Source organism: Penicillium chrysogenum (assembly GCF_028827035.1).
Source record: "Penicillium chrysogenum strain IBT 35668 chromosome Unknown utg000002l_segment0_segment0, whole genome shotgun sequence".
Taxonomy (NCBI): domain Eukaryota; kingdom Fungi; phylum Ascomycota; class Eurotiomycetes; order Eurotiales; family Aspergillaceae; genus Penicillium; species Penicillium chrysogenum.
Window position 1 is genome coordinate 2,514,981 of NW_026622750.1, and position 14,769 is coordinate 2,529,749.

At 47.5% G+C, this 14,769-nt stretch overlaps 5 protein-coding genes across 5 annotated transcripts; 4 read left to right on the forward strand and 1 right to left on the reverse strand.

The window, feature by feature from the left end:
- Positions 1-2,883: 2,883 nt before the first annotated feature.
- On the forward strand, positions 2,884-5,078 carry N7489_004510 (patatin-like phospholipase domain-containing protein; the record flags this gene model as incomplete). Its single annotated transcript, XM_056710262.1, has 2 exons — positions 2,884-4,323; positions 4,374-5,078. The coding sequence occupies 2 exons, from the start codon at positions 2,884-2,886 to the stop codon at positions 5,076-5,078; spliced, it is 2,145 nt and encodes a 714-aa protein (XP_056568683.1).
- Positions 5,079-7,098: 2,020 nt separating this feature from the next.
- On the forward strand, positions 7,099-7,887 carry N7489_004511 (isocitrate lyase/PEP mutase family protein; the record flags this gene model as incomplete). The annotated part of the gene is made up of 1 exon (XM_056710263.1): positions 7,099-7,887. One exon carries the CDS (start codon positions 7,099-7,101, stop codon positions 7,885-7,887), a length of 789 nt encoding a protein of 262 aa, XP_056568684.1.
- Positions 7,888-8,461: 574 nt separating this feature from the next.
- N7489_004512 (FAD-dependent oxidoreductase) lies at positions 8,462-9,859 on the reverse strand (the record flags this gene model as incomplete). The annotated part of the gene is made up of 1 exon (XM_056710264.1): positions 8,462-9,859. The coding sequence occupies one exon, from the start codon at positions 9,857-9,859 to the stop codon at positions 8,462-8,464; it is 1,398 nt and encodes a 465-aa protein (XP_056568685.1).
- A 754-nt stretch (positions 9,860-10,613) lies between these two features.
- Positions 10,614-11,177, forward strand: N7489_004513 (uncharacterized protein; the record flags this gene model as incomplete). The annotated part of the gene is made up of 3 exons (XM_056710265.1): positions 10,614-10,626; positions 10,688-10,806; positions 10,866-11,177. The coding sequence occupies 3 exons, from the start codon at positions 10,614-10,616 to the stop codon at positions 11,175-11,177; spliced, it is 444 nt and encodes a 147-aa protein (XP_056568686.1).
- Positions 11,178-12,928: 1,751 nt separating this feature from the next.
- On the forward strand, positions 12,929-14,373 carry N7489_004514 (uncharacterized protein; the record flags this gene model as incomplete). Its single annotated transcript, XM_056710266.1, has 5 exons — positions 12,929-13,105; positions 13,164-13,290; positions 13,349-13,472; positions 13,541-13,986; positions 14,048-14,373. 5 exons carry the CDS (start codon positions 12,929-12,931, stop codon positions 14,371-14,373), a joined length of 1,200 nt encoding a protein of 399 aa, XP_056568687.1.
- Positions 14,374-14,769: the final 396 nt, after the last annotated feature.

The window sequence follows — 14,769 nt, forward strand, 5'->3', positions numbered from 1 at the left end:
TGGCGGTATACCTTGATGATTCCCCATGAAAGGGCGAATCAGCGACATTCAACTAGAATTCGAAATTACGCTACCTGGGATAGCGCGAGTCAGTAGTCAGCTCGCACTGACATCTGACATTCCTCTGGGTTAGTGGAGACTTTAGGAATCGGATATGTGTTTTATTTCATTTTTTTTACTTTAAATATGAACTTCAGATGTCTCCTGATGACATCAATATACCTTGGAAACTTCCAATGTTACGAGGCATTAGTGTCACAAAATATAGATATGGTTTCATCTCATCCATGGTTCTATTCGACTCCGTCCCGATATCAGCCACACCGCTTCAACGGACAATGGATAAGGGGGGGCTGTCGACCCATGGTTCAATGTTACCCTTCATCCTTTTTAATTCCTCTATGTATTTTATCTCTATCCGAAAGGGAGGACCGTTGGCAACCTTGGAACCCCCTAGAATACTACCTGTGCTTTTACGATATGAATTTACTATATTGTGAATGTTTCATATTTGAGCATCAAGGACAAATGTGCCTCTAAACTTTGTGCACAGGTAATTTGCCATGATTTATTTTTTCATCCCTGCGACAGATCCTAGACCGCGGGGTATAGTTGTAGTTAGATCAAAATATTGAGAGCTAACATTCCAGGACATTTATGTAAATGTGCCGCAAACGCTCGGTTCAACTTCAGATCCCAGCCTTGCTGCATACGACACTGCACTTTTCATGCGAGGAGTTTGCAGCATCCCTGCCGTTATCGAAGTGTGTGCTATGAAGCGCATATGTACTCCGTATGTACCATATGGACAACCCCTATTATTTACAGAAGTACTCCAGGAAAGAAAATGAGACGCCAATCTATTCGGCCGATCAGGGCTGAATGTCCCTTCAAAACCCAGAAATGTTCGACACATGGAAATCATACATTTCACATAACGAAGGGGGAGGGGGCACATGATGTGCGATCAACTCGATCTACATTGCCCCTCTGTACTACAATTTTGTTTGTACACATCTAGTACCGAATACCGTAGACAGCATCAAACAATGAAGGCTAAGTTGGCCCCGAGTAGTAGATGCTGGCGGGCGTTGCCCGGCCTCGGAGATCCGAGTGCAGTCTTCCCCACCATTGGACGATCCCCGCCAAGTGCGCAGTGCGATATGGGACATACATAGGCGTTGAGCCTGCTCATTGGCTAAGACACGGCACGGGTCATTAGCATATGCATTCTCTTGCCAAGGCTCAAATGTGGCCCGCTGAGCTTTTTTTTTTTTTTGCTATTGCCGCTCACGTTCGGGGAGTACTGGGGGTTAACTTCGTAAGCGGGGGAAAGCTTTCTCACCGGCTCCAACAACGCCACAATACTTCGCGAAGGCAGATCCATGATCTGCACAGTGCCAAATGGGGAACGATGACTCGAGTTTGGATTGAAGATAGAGAAAATGCCAAGGCCTTCTTGACTTCAGAGAGCGGGGCATTTGAGGAAATATGGTAACCTTGACAGTCGCACTTAAAGTCGGCGCTCCCGGCACGTTCAGGGATGTCACAAAAGGCTAAAGCAAAACAATAAACCGAGCGGCTACCGCGCAACACAGGACAATAAAAATATTCTTACTCCTGCGTATTGCTATGAGACAAGCCAGAGACTATGTATCGAAAATGATGTCCAGAACTCGTTGGTATAAGCGAGTGTATAATCGAAGTAGCAACGCAAAGCGATGGCTTACAACGTGTTTGCTTTTTAACATCGCATTTAAGAATTTAGCAGGTTGCGATCAGCATTCAAGACGAACATGGCCAAGAGGAAAAAGTGTCCGGAAGATCCGCTCCTAAACGAGTCTAATTATGAACGAATGCTGCAGCCTATGACGACGCTAAGGATATTTAGTTGCTGCAAATCATCCTCAATATGTAAATAAGGGGTCTTTTAAACATCATGTGACCAAAATGACGCTGCCCTGTCGTATAATATAAGAAGCTGGCCAATATTCCGATCTACTATGTTGTACTTCGTACCTTATGTCCGACATCGAGAGCACAAAGCACCTCTCAGTCTTTTGTGCATGTGGCTACAGTACCCCGGTTGAGAGCCCATATGGTGTTTTCCTAGACCTCCAATTCGGCTGCGACAAACAAACTCTGCCGAAACGCCTACCAATCACGGGAGGACACTGATGTATTTCTCGATATCCAAGCCGCGCCATGTAGCGGTGAGCTGTAGTATGATTCTTTGAGCCGGAACAAAATCTCGCATTTGTACTCGGGAGGCGACCGCGAAGACCCCCGCTAATTGAACATTGAACCCTTGAATAAGAGATTACAAGAATGGATGTTAATTACTCCCGGAGGACGTGCATGGAGGGGTACATTCCAACATGTTTTTTCAATGCCATCGCACGGTCGGCGGCATTGTCGTACTCAAATGCCGCAGCATGTCAAGGTGGGATGATGTCTGCCATAGTTTCTCAAAGTTAATTCATTCTCGATACAAAGAATGTCGAGCGAGGTTGAAAATTGTGCGATCATAACAAAGCCCGTACTAAATAAATTTCTCTGGTTTATCTACACAATACACTCATTTTTTCCAAGAACAAGAACAACAGAGCTCTGAATTGGAAGCAATTGCTGTTTAACTACGGAGGCATCCATGGTTCTGGTATGTTTTTTATTTCCAAGGTTCTTATCTGGCGGGGCAAGATCTAGATGACTCAGCAAATAAAAAACCAGACTAGCTATTTTGGGAAATACACTAGTGCAATGTGGGGATAAGCTACACGTGACGCCAACGTCATGATCGTCTAACGTAGCTTCCCCAACCGGATTTCAAGGTACCTCTGTAACTCTCAACATATTTGTTGGCGTATTCAGAATGTGTTGAACATGACCACTGAGGAGAAAACTGCTGTGTACGACCCTTACGATCCGGCCTGTCTCCCTGACTACGACCGCGACTTCATTCAACCCGATGAACTCGACCGATTCGAGCGGGCGCTGAATGCCCCAGAAGCATCCCCATTGACGGCCATCAACGACTGGCGCCCGATCAATCAACGAGTCCGCAAGAGTCGTGGCCGCCGCAAAACACCAAAGCGAAGCAAGGATGAAACGAGGGAAGGCGTGCTATATTCTGTTTTGAAATGGCCCTTTCTCTTCATTGTATTCGCGTGGCTCATAGTATTGAGCTTTGGCTATGCTCTGGTGCGAGTCTACATAGTATTGTATGAGCAGTGGGTGACGTGGCGGGGGAAGAGGGAAAGGCTGCGCCAAGAGCTATCTGCACAGAAAAACTATCCGGACTGGCTGAAAGCGGCTCAGGCGTTGGACGTCCATCTCGGAACCGAAAATTGGAAAAAAATTGACGAATATGCTTACTACGATCACCTCACTGTCAACAAAGTGGTGTCGCAGCTGAAGCAGCGGAGGAAGGATGCGGAGTGGGAAATGGAAAACGGTCGAGTCGGCTCCAGCGAGGTACCTGCTATTGAAGATCTCCGGGCACTTTTGGAGGCTTGCGTCAAGAACAACTTTGCGGGTGTGGAAAATCCTCGGATATACAGCGAGACCTATTCGGGGACCAAGGATCTGGTTCAGGAATACATCGATGAGGTGCATGCATGCATACAGATCGTTTTGGACAATAAGCAGATTGACAAGGATGCCAAGTATCATCTTTTCAAACATCTCGATACGAACTTTGGACGCACCGCTCTTTGTCTTTCGGGTGGGGCTACATTCGCTTACTACCACTTCGGAGTTATACGAGCGCTGCTGGACAATGATGTCCTCCCAGAGATCATAACCGGCACGTCAGGCGGAGCACTGGTGGCGGGACTAGTCGCGACTCGGACCGATGATGAGCTGAAGCAGCTGCTCGTTCCAGCTTTAGCACATCGGATTCGCGCATGCCACGAAGGGCTGACAACCTGGGTACATCGCTGGTGGCGAACTGGTGCTCGGTTCGATACTATGGACTGGGCTCGGCAATGCGCCTGGTTCTGCAGGGGCTCAACGACCTTTCGCGAAGCTTACGAGCGGACCGGGCGCATTTTGAATGTCACCTGCGTGCCCTCGGATCCTCACTCGCCGACTATCCTGGCCAATTATCTGACATGCCCCGATTGCGTCATATGGAGTGCCGTGCTTGCTTCGGCGGCTGTTCCAGGCATTTTGAACCCTGTTGTATTAATGACTAAAAAGCGTGATGGTACGCTCGCGCCTTATTCGTTTGGTCACAAATGGAAGGATGGTAGCCTGCGAACTGATATACCTATCAAAGCGCTGAACCTGCATTTCAACGTCAATTTTACAATCGTATCACAGGTTAGATCAACTTCGTCAATTCTGCTCTTTTGCCACTAACACTGACCCAGGTTAACCCTCACATCAATCTCTTCTTCTTTAGTTCTAGAGGGACAGTAGGGCGGCCAGTCACACACCGCAGGGGCCGTGGTTGGCGCGGCGGCTTCCTCGGCACTGCAATCGAGCAGTACATCAAATTAGACCTCAACAAATGGCTTCGAGTTCTTCGACATTTAGAGCTCCTCCCCCGACCTATGGGCCAAGACTGGAGCGAGATCTGGTTGCAAAAGTTCAGTGGCACTGTGACTATTTGGCCAAAAAGCATTCCATCTGATTTCATCCACATTCTTTCCGATCCTACTCCTGAAAGGCTCGCCCGCATGATACATGTCGGCCAGCAAAGTACTTTCTCCAAGATTCAATTTATCCAAAATCGGCTTAAGATCGAGAATGCGATCATGGAAGGACTCCAAGAATCCAGGATAGGTGGACGTGCACTCTCCCCGATTCTCTCTCGTCGAATCCGCGATCGAGAAAATGAAGATCCTATGGTCGAGCGTTTAGATGAAAACCTCCCCGAGCGCGATGGATCTAGCTACAAGAGCGAGTCGCGTTACTGTGAGTTGTCAGATAGCATGTCCCAATCTACCGGCTCGTCACGTCCTCATACCCCGAGTTCCCGGCGGGCGAGCGTGATTGAGGAAATGAGACGCCAGTCTGCCGTTTTCTTTGATGAAGCGGACTACGATCGGGACGAGGATGCCGTGGTCATCTGAGAAAAATACAGGCGGCTCGAGCGGCTCCATCAGAGTTTATGGCTTAGACTAGGGCCTTTCTGCTTCGGGGCACCTGCAGCCCTATCTTCCGTCATTATACTTCCCGCTACTTTGGATATCCAATATCCAGGATGACAAGCGGCTCTTGCCGGTATTTGCGGGCACCTTCGGATAATACATCCGTTGTCTGCGTGGTGCCTTTCCTTTTTTCGTTTCCCGCTCACCCCCTCTTCATAAGCATAGCAAGGTGTCTTCTGTCTTATTGATATGCATTTGGTCGTTTTTTAGGCTTCCCTTGTCATATTGCGTCCCTTGTTCTTAATCACATGCTTCGTTGTCTCTTCTTTTCCTTCTTATCCTATATTGTGTAAATAGATAGTTAGCTTCAGGTGTACTTCAGGTGTACGAGTACTAGGGCTTAGGGGAGATATATTTCAATCAAAGTACCCCGAGGTAGATCTGCTAGATCGATAAAATATCAACCATCATCGGCTAGAATTCGGCTTGGCCGAGCGGGGGGATATCAATAGTGACATCGCCTCAACGTACATGTATGTAGCTTCAAATAGCCTCTCAGCACTCGAGATGTACGTTACCTTTTTATAATTAACCGAGGCTGTTTAGGTATCTGTTAATTTGCAAATAATGATCAACCCCACGCTAGTAATGCGCAATAACCTTTTTTTTCCCCTTCCAGTTCTATCAGATGTAGGTCGCCTACTATATATATCGAAACTACGTATTCCTTTTCGCCCCTGCATCGGAACAACACGCTGAACACTCCTGCGCTGTCACATATTTACAACTTGGACTACTTGTTCTATAAAAGAAGGGACCGAGTTATATAGAGTGAGTCTGACGTCGTAGATTTTCTTTGAAGTATGTATCATGGTAATTGGCGGATTAGTTCATCAATTGTATCGGTCGATCAGATAATATATCACACAGCATCAGTGGTCTAGTGGTTATGATGCTAGTCTTCCAAGATTAGGAAATATTCCTTATCTAGTTAACTGGCGAGGGGGGTTCGATTCCCTCCTGATGCATTCTTTTTTCCCCATTACATTTACCATGTAATGGGTTTTCGTTAATTTAGCCTTCTTTTGGCGTCTTTTCTTTTCTTCTTCTTAAATTATTGTTATTTTTTATTTTTCGCTTAGTTTATACCTACGTAGTAGATATTCTACCCTGGAAGGCGCAGAGATTCATAATAACAAGGTATTATAGGGATCAGGAGTTACAGCGTAACTCATCTTCAGGAGGACAAACATGATGCACTTTTGGGTCACTTGAAACATTGAATGATATGGAACAAGCAACTCATTGAAGTGCCAATTTTGCCCCAATGGTCGACAGGCGACGTATTTCAATTTCGGTTCGCTCAAACGTCATATTGGTGTTCACCACTCTACAGAACCCCACTATGTACGTCTCGAGTTACTATGAACCAGGAGTCGCTTTCCCCATCTACGCATACGTTGAGACCCTCACAGATACTGTAATACTGTGTACCTCTCGATAGGGCGGGAGAGCAGGAAAATCGGCTCCAAGTGGTCCGGCCCGGCGGGAGGGCTCGAAATGGAGCGGAGGTACCATACTGTTGTCCTTGCAACCAGGCCGAATTAAGTTCGGGCCAAAGACCTGGGGGATGCGAGAGTATTGGGAAATGCACGGACCTTAGATATATGTGCAAAATGTGATGAATCAGTTGCAGAAGGTGACGTTTCAGGTGCAGAAGGTGACGATTCAGCTGCAGATGGTGACGGTCAATTGCAGATGGTGACGGTCGATTGCGGACTCACTAACTATACGGCGGAACCCGTGGAGCCATCGTAGATGCTGGGGAGGTATAAATCACTCTGCAACAACTCAACATGAATTGAATTTAGATACTCTCAAGTTATCGAGGTAATATCATAGTCAAACCCCGCAATATCAACATTAAGATTACCCCTCCATCCGCCACCACGCACGCATATACACCTCCAATCTACAAGCCCAACTACCAACATCGTCAAAAATGCCTCCCTCCCAAAACGATATCGCTAAGCACTTCCGCGATCTCCACAGCCCCCAAGACCCTCTCATCCTCACGAACGTCTGGGACGCCAGCACCGCCTCAGCCATCGCCTCGCTCCCCCAAACCCGCGCCATCGCTACAGCATCATTCGCCATCGCAGCCTGCCTCGGTGTCGACGATGAACACCTCACAAAAGCCCAGAACCTGGCTTCCCTGAAGACAATCATATCCGCCGCCCACCGCGTTAACCCTGCCCTGCCCGTCACAGCCGATCTGCAAGACGGCTACGACAAGGACCTCTCCAGCTTGGCGGCGACGGTCAAGGAGGCTATCGCCCTGGGTGCAGTCGGTTGTAACCTGGAAGACATGGATAATGCAGCCGGTACATTGAGACCACTAGACGAGGCTGTTGCGCGGGTGAGGACCGTGGTTGAGGCAGCCAAGGAGGCCGGGGTTCCTGACTTCGCGCTAAATGCACGGACGGATGTGTTGTCCCAGGAAGGGACGACGTTGGATGATGCCATTGTGCGTGGAAAGGCGTTTTTGGAAGCTGGGGCTTGTACGGTGTTTGTTTGGGGTGGGCCCAAGGGACGGGGTGTGTCGAAGGAGGAGGTGAAGGTTTTGGTGAGGGAACTCGAGGGGAGGGTGAATGTGATGATGCTTTTGGCAGAAGGGTTTTTGGGAGTACAGGAGATTCGGAAGTTGGGAGTTGCAAGGGTGAGTATTGGGCCGGGGTTGTGGATGTGTGCGATGAAGGCGGTTAAGGAGCAGGCCGAGTTGTTGGCCTGAAAGGTCTACAAAGATGAACATATACGGAGTAGCGAGTATAGTGGGTAGCTCATAAAAGAAGAGTTTATACAAATACGTCTCCCTCCCCAACACGAACAAGACTCCACACCTAATTATATCAACATGAAAGCAAAGCAATTTTAGATTCAATTTAGATTCCAAATCATGAAATCAAACACCGAGACTTTATTCAAATCCACCCAGAAAAAGTGTTCGATGAAAAAGACACGGGAATATAGGGAATATAGCAAGGCGAATCTCCTGGCTTAAACCTGCCGGAGGACAACTTGGCCGAGGATCCAATGGTTCACTGAGTGGGACCCGCGTGGCGTCCAACCTTAAGTTAGGCGGTCAAAAGTAAATAAGTGAATTGAATCTGATCGGCTGCACTAAGGGAATCATCCATCTGCCCATAGTGGGGGAAAATCTTTGTATAAGCGCCAAAGGGGAACCAAGAGAACACAATTTATTTATAACAGAAGCTCCTTCCTACCCATGACTCTAGTAACCAGTACAAATATGTATACCTTGTCATTCGTGTTTCGCTTAATGGCGAGACTTTGCTGTGTGTAGTCTAGAGTTTGCGGGGTGATCCAAGTCCCAGATGTTCGCGACAGAACTTCCGACTCTCCTCACTCACATCAAAGCCATTGACCCACATTCTCCCACCGGGCTCAAACGTGCTTTTACAAGCTGGATCAGGCGCCGGTCTCTCCCTGATTACCTTCTCTCTAACCTTCTCAAGTCCAAGCTCGGCCAACTGTGCCCGCTGCATATCGCGAATAGCTTTCCATTTCACATCTCGCGCAGTCTGACATTCGCCATCCGGAAGAGTCATATCACTGGCATTGCCACGGCTGATGCTGCGCAAGTGCTCCACGCGAGCCTGTCTAAACTGGCTCCACGCACTCAAAACCTTCGGCAGATCCTCCGTCGACCTCAAATATCCCACAAACTCCGCCAGACTCGCCGCATCCTCAATCGCCATTCCTGCCCCCTGTGCAGCATGAGGAAGAAGAGCATGCGCCGCGTCCCCAACCAGCGCTACTCTCCCAGACGTACTTACGTAGCTGGGAATAGGAGCGACCTCACCCAATGTCCAGGAAACGCATTCCCCGTCTTGAACGAGAGAGGCCAACGCTCGCACTTCCTCACACCACCCCGACACAAGCCCGCGCATCTTCTCAACATCGGCAGGGTGATTCCACGACCCTAGGGGCACCCCTTCGCTCGGTCGCGGGACACCGATAACAAGATTATACAACTCGCTCGAGGCGACCGTATACCCCAACACAAACGCGCCGGGCCCTACCCACGACTTCGCCTCCGGGGAAGCCATAAGCGGCGCAGTAATGGGATTAGAGAGCATCCGCACCCGCGGAATCACAGCGCGGTAGTTATGTTCTCGATACGGGGTGGGGGCCACATCCTTCGATGCCGGCAGGCATCGCCTGGTCCGGGACCAGATCCCATCAGCTGCAACTGTGAGATCCGCCTCGAAGATATCATCGTCTGCCGTATGGATCGTACCCGTCTCGTGGTCCACGCGTACAACGGATTTGCCAAATAAAACGGACACGTTGTGCAGTTGTTGTACACGCTCGAAGAGTGCTTGCTGCAGGTCTGGTCGGTAGATCTGCAATTGGGGCCAGCCGTAGAGCCAGGTGCTAGTAGGATTGTTCATGTTGAAGGCCAATTCGGTATTATCTTCCCAGCGGCGGACGGATATGTGGGAGGATTGGAAGGCGACTTTTTCCAGGGATGGGGTTAGGCCCCATTTGTGTAGGATGCGAGTGCTGTTTGGGAAGAGTTGCAGTCCAGCGCCAAGCTCGCTGAGGGAGGTGTTGGATTCTAGGACGGTAATCTGGTGGTCGGGGTTTATGTCGGAGAGTGCTATTGCCGATGAGAGACCGGCCATACCAGCGCCAATGACGGTTATTTTCAACGGGATGCCTGGTTGATTGAAAGACATCTTGATCTGCGAAAGCTCAGCAGAGTTGCTTTAGATTCAGGTACTGCTTATGCGGGTTTGTTGGTGAAGAGATGTTATACACATTCCATGGTTGTGGATGCTTTAAGGTCTCCCTAATGAGCACCGGTTACCGGTTCTAAGCAGATGGGGCTGATGGGGTTCAAAAATAATTCTGCAGGCTTTCTAAGGCTTTCTGACCTGTATAACAAACTGCGTGTGATGGGTAGAAGCACACCGACATTTAAAGGGCTGTTAAGAAGTTTACGTGCTTTCATTCCTCTCTTTCAGTCTATATATTTTTTTTTTTTTTTTCAATATATTGACTGCACTTTGCTGATACGCGAAAAATGAGCCATAACAACTTTAAACAGATAAAATAGAGAAAGTGAAAGGAGAAGATTAGTTTGACTAGGCTAATAACATGGGCTAGGTAGGTCCCTCAACTACGTGAATCAGTGGCAAATCATTCTAAGAGAATTGCAGGCCAAGTTGGAATTCCCATGCCAATCACGTTCATTAAAGGTTAGTCTCTCGTACTGAAAAAAGAAAAGCAATGTAAAATACAGCTTAAATTTCGGATTACAGCAAAGCTTCCCATTAAGTGTGCTCGCAATATTTGACAAAAGAAATGCAATGCATGATGATCCAAGGCCGCTACCATTCCAAACTATAAATGGGGCGAAATCGATGCACAGAAAATCGAATGCTCCCTCTTCCCAAGGTTTGGATACCGGTGGACTTACTACCCCTCATCATGTTTTATAGTGGTAGGCGGGCCCCTTTACTCTTGCTATCTTCGATTCTGCTTACGATATAAAGCTCTTCTAGTGCAGCGATCTGGGACCGGGCATGGTGCCTACAAGATAGGCCAGGTTGAGAACTCAACGTTATGCGGTTACAAGAGCAAAGATCGAATGCCTTTCAGTTTGGACACGGGTATATTCGCTGTAAGCAATAGATTTGACTTGGCTTTCCTGTGTATGCTGACTTGGTGGTTTCGGAACAGGTGTCGGGATCTATACACACGGAGACTCTGGAGATGGAGGTCACTCTGGAAGTGTATAAAATGAGCTTGGGTATCTTGCACGGATACCCCAACCAGGACTTCAAAGTCGATCTGGATCTAAATATGGTGAAGGGTAGGATTGAGATACGATTGACTGCCTTTGACGAATTGTGGCTTGATATCGATACGAAAGTCTTCCAGGTGGCCGAGCATGGCTCCGGGAAGTTCATACAATACAGGAAGGCTCATCTCATTCAAGAAATGCCGGGTGTTAGGTGCAAACCTTGGGTTTCCAATGGTGTCAATATTTAGCAATAGCTGGGGACGAAACAAGGCACAGTGAGCTTTCGCAGGATCAGGATCATCAACCAAATTACAATTAATTAAGAAATGGCAACGCTACTCGTCGCTCGTAAACTATGACATGAATATTGTACATGAATACAATCCAATACCCCGTTGTTCGGACCGATAGCCATGCATACGATACCTAATGCAATTCTTTTTTCTTTTTTCCTTTTCTTTTTCAAAAACATATTTCGTTAGCGAGTCTAGATAGGAATAGTACCATTGCGTGCGAGTTTCAGCCCCTGGCCATCATCTATCTCATCTTTTGCCCACGACTGCGCTCTGCAGGAACGCCACATCACCGGTTTTTCAGCCGATCCAGCAGCTTAGAGTCTAAAACCCACATACACAGTCCCCTATCGAGCATGCAGCTGAAGAACTACTAGCTAATTGGTCCGATGCGAGCATTGTGTCAGTAGCTCCTGCTGCTGCAGGTTAGATGCAGTTCCATGTCATATTCATAGCTGGCCACGTAGCAGAAGTATCCCGATAACTATGACATCTGCATCTCACTTAGCTATTTTGATAGAATATCTACGGAGTAGCTCATGTAATATTCAGGTCAGTTTTGGAGACGCAATAATGTCTCACCTCCAACGAAGTTTCTTTGTAATTCTGGATATATATTGCGCATAGAGACCCACTTATGCGCCTGGTCAGGCAGGTAGATCGTCATTATAAATCATATATCAAGAGGTCAATGACCAGGTGCGGGTAGCTTCGACACTGAAAAGGTCCATCCATAACTATTTGTATGCCGTTGAGGTATTCAGGTAGCTCGGGTAGATTGCAAAATCTCAGTTCTCCTTCACCTTCGGCGGCTTTGCATGCCTCGGTCACATGCTACAAGTAGCAGATTTGGTGGGGTTCGACATGGGGGATATTGCAGCGAAGTGTACTAGTAGTAGTAGTGGTGGGGCTAGACGATCTCCGCAAACAATACTCCTATGGAGATATGACGGAGACCAAATGAAGTGTACCCACTTGTATGGAACTTGTCATGCATTAATATCGCGGATAGCGCCTGTTTAGCCTAGTTCCTTCTGCATCTACGGGGTATTTTAGTATCGCGCGACTGACTTAAGTTTCGGCTTGTATCTAGGCCTCAGGGGCCCAGCTGATGCCGATCTCCGCAGCCTCAGCTAGCCACCGCCTTACGAAGATGCCCCCGCTCTATGTCAATGCGCGAGTAAAACGATCAAGCATATATAGCCTTATTTTTGTAGACCGCCATTTCTAATTAGATACCTCAGATTCTCGCTCTATCTAAACGATGTCATACGTCATGCTATTGCAAATATAGGCGCTAGATATGCGTGGGTTGAAGGATCTTTCTATTTCTGTGTAGTCTATTATCTAGGATAAGACGTAACGTGGGGTATAATGCATCTTCCCGACTTATCAGCCCGACTAGTCTTAGAGTACATCGACTATCGCTTCAAGTTACGCTATGGTATGTAGGCAACTTTTGTGAAAAGGGAATTGATATTTATAATTAATTAATACGTATGAGGACACTAACACTGCATGATTGATCCTGCACTCACCTGATTTTATGTAGAGTGAAAACACCAGAGGTGGTGGAGCCCGATAAATAGAGATAAATAGAACTCAACACCGCTAAACCCCTAGAGTGGCCCTTCACATCCTTTGGTACCGAGATAATCCGGAGCTAGCTGTTACAAGCTGTCTTGATCATAATACTCATATCCAGCATGACGGTCCAGGAGTTTTCCAATATTTCTGGTCTGACTACGAAGGTCGTGGCATCAATTGATGCGTACAAAGAAGCCAAGACCGACAAAGCTCGGCGTGATGCCCTTGAGAATGCCACAAGTCTCGTAAGAGCTCTCGAAAATCCCGCAGATGCCATTTACAAGTTATTCGCTTCGGTATGACCCAATTTTCCGGCAATATAGCCACTCTAGTACTGATGTTTGGAGCCAAAAGCCTGCTGTTCTCATGGCCGTTAAGACCGCCAATGACCTAGGTATCTTCAGTCTTTTATCTCAAATGACTTCTTTTGCCACATGTGGAGAACTGGCTGCGCGGAATAAGGCAGACATTCAACTCGTTGGTAGGTCTCATCCATATCCACAACCGCTTGATTGCACACGTTGACCGCGTCTTGGTAGAACGTATCATGCGTGTTCTTGTTTGCAATGGTTTCGCTAGTGAACTGGGTCCCGGTCAATATGAGCCTACTGACTTGTCAAGGCAAATGACGGAGAGGAAAACGATTGGGACAATGGACTCACTGTAAGTATATTGCTTATTTGTTCAGCTTCCGCAACTACTGGCCATTTCCGATCTAACAAACAATTTAGTTTCGTTGATTTTCTACCCATCATTCAGAAAACACCGGAATTCTTTCAAAAGTCTGGCTACAAAAATCCTGGAGACCCCAAGAATGGGCCATTTCAACATGCCTATAACACAACTGGTTCCTGCTGGGACTGGTTAGCTAAGAACCCAGAGGCACTAGACCGCTTTAACACTTTCATGGAGGGCTCCCGAGACGAGATCCCTCACTGGTCTCACTGGTTTCCCGTCCAGGAGCAGTTACTAGATGGAGCGTTGGATAATTATCCTCTGCTTGTTGATGTTGGCGGGAATCGTGGTCATGAGCTCATCGGATTCAAACAAAGGTTTCCCTCGGCGGCTGGAAAGCTTGTCCTTGAGGATTTGCCATCAGTTATCGAGGATATTCAAAACCTCGACAGCGATATTCAGAGAGTCAAACATGACTTTTTCAAACCTCAGCCAATCAAAGGTTTGTTATGCTCCTATTTCTCCCCCACCCTGCCTCTCCCATTGTCTAACAAATATTATAGGTGCTCGGGCATACTACTTCAAACACATTTTGCACGACTGGTCCGATGAGAACTGCAGGGTAATTTTGAAACACACAGCTGCTGCTATGGAGAGGGGATATTCCAAAATCTTGATCGAGGATTACGTCGTCCCTGACCAAAATGCCGGGGTAAAGGAGACCTTGATCGATATGGTTGTCATGGTATGGTGTCCAGGAATTGAGCGGACTCGTCAACGATGGACAGAGCTTCTAGAGTCCGCCGGATTAAGAATCAGGAACTTCTGGCTGCCGGTTGGGTACAACAAAGGAGTTATCGAAGCTGAATTAGAGGAGATAGTTGGCTGAGAAGTCTGTTGAGGCCGGAGGTCGGAGACCTCAGATATCTGTCAGATGTCGGTGCATACTGTATTGCGAAACTAGGAGTCTAATCAATGTGTTCCAGACTCTGTATTTCTATATCTACTCTCCCAACAATTTATACAACAGTTAACTGTGGACCTCCGATTACATAGCTTAGTTTACAAATTATGTAGGGTTACTAAATCCTCCGGTATACCGATGTCATTACGCCGACATCTGAAACAATGGACACAGGTATTTATACTTTGCACCGATGCGCAACGGGGGCGACGGTCTCGTTTGCCAAAGTTTGTCAGCCGTAAGTTCAGGTCTTGTGAATGAAAATACCAACCAGAGAGCACCTGACACAGCTGAACAGGAGAACAGGAGAAGATCGCGAGA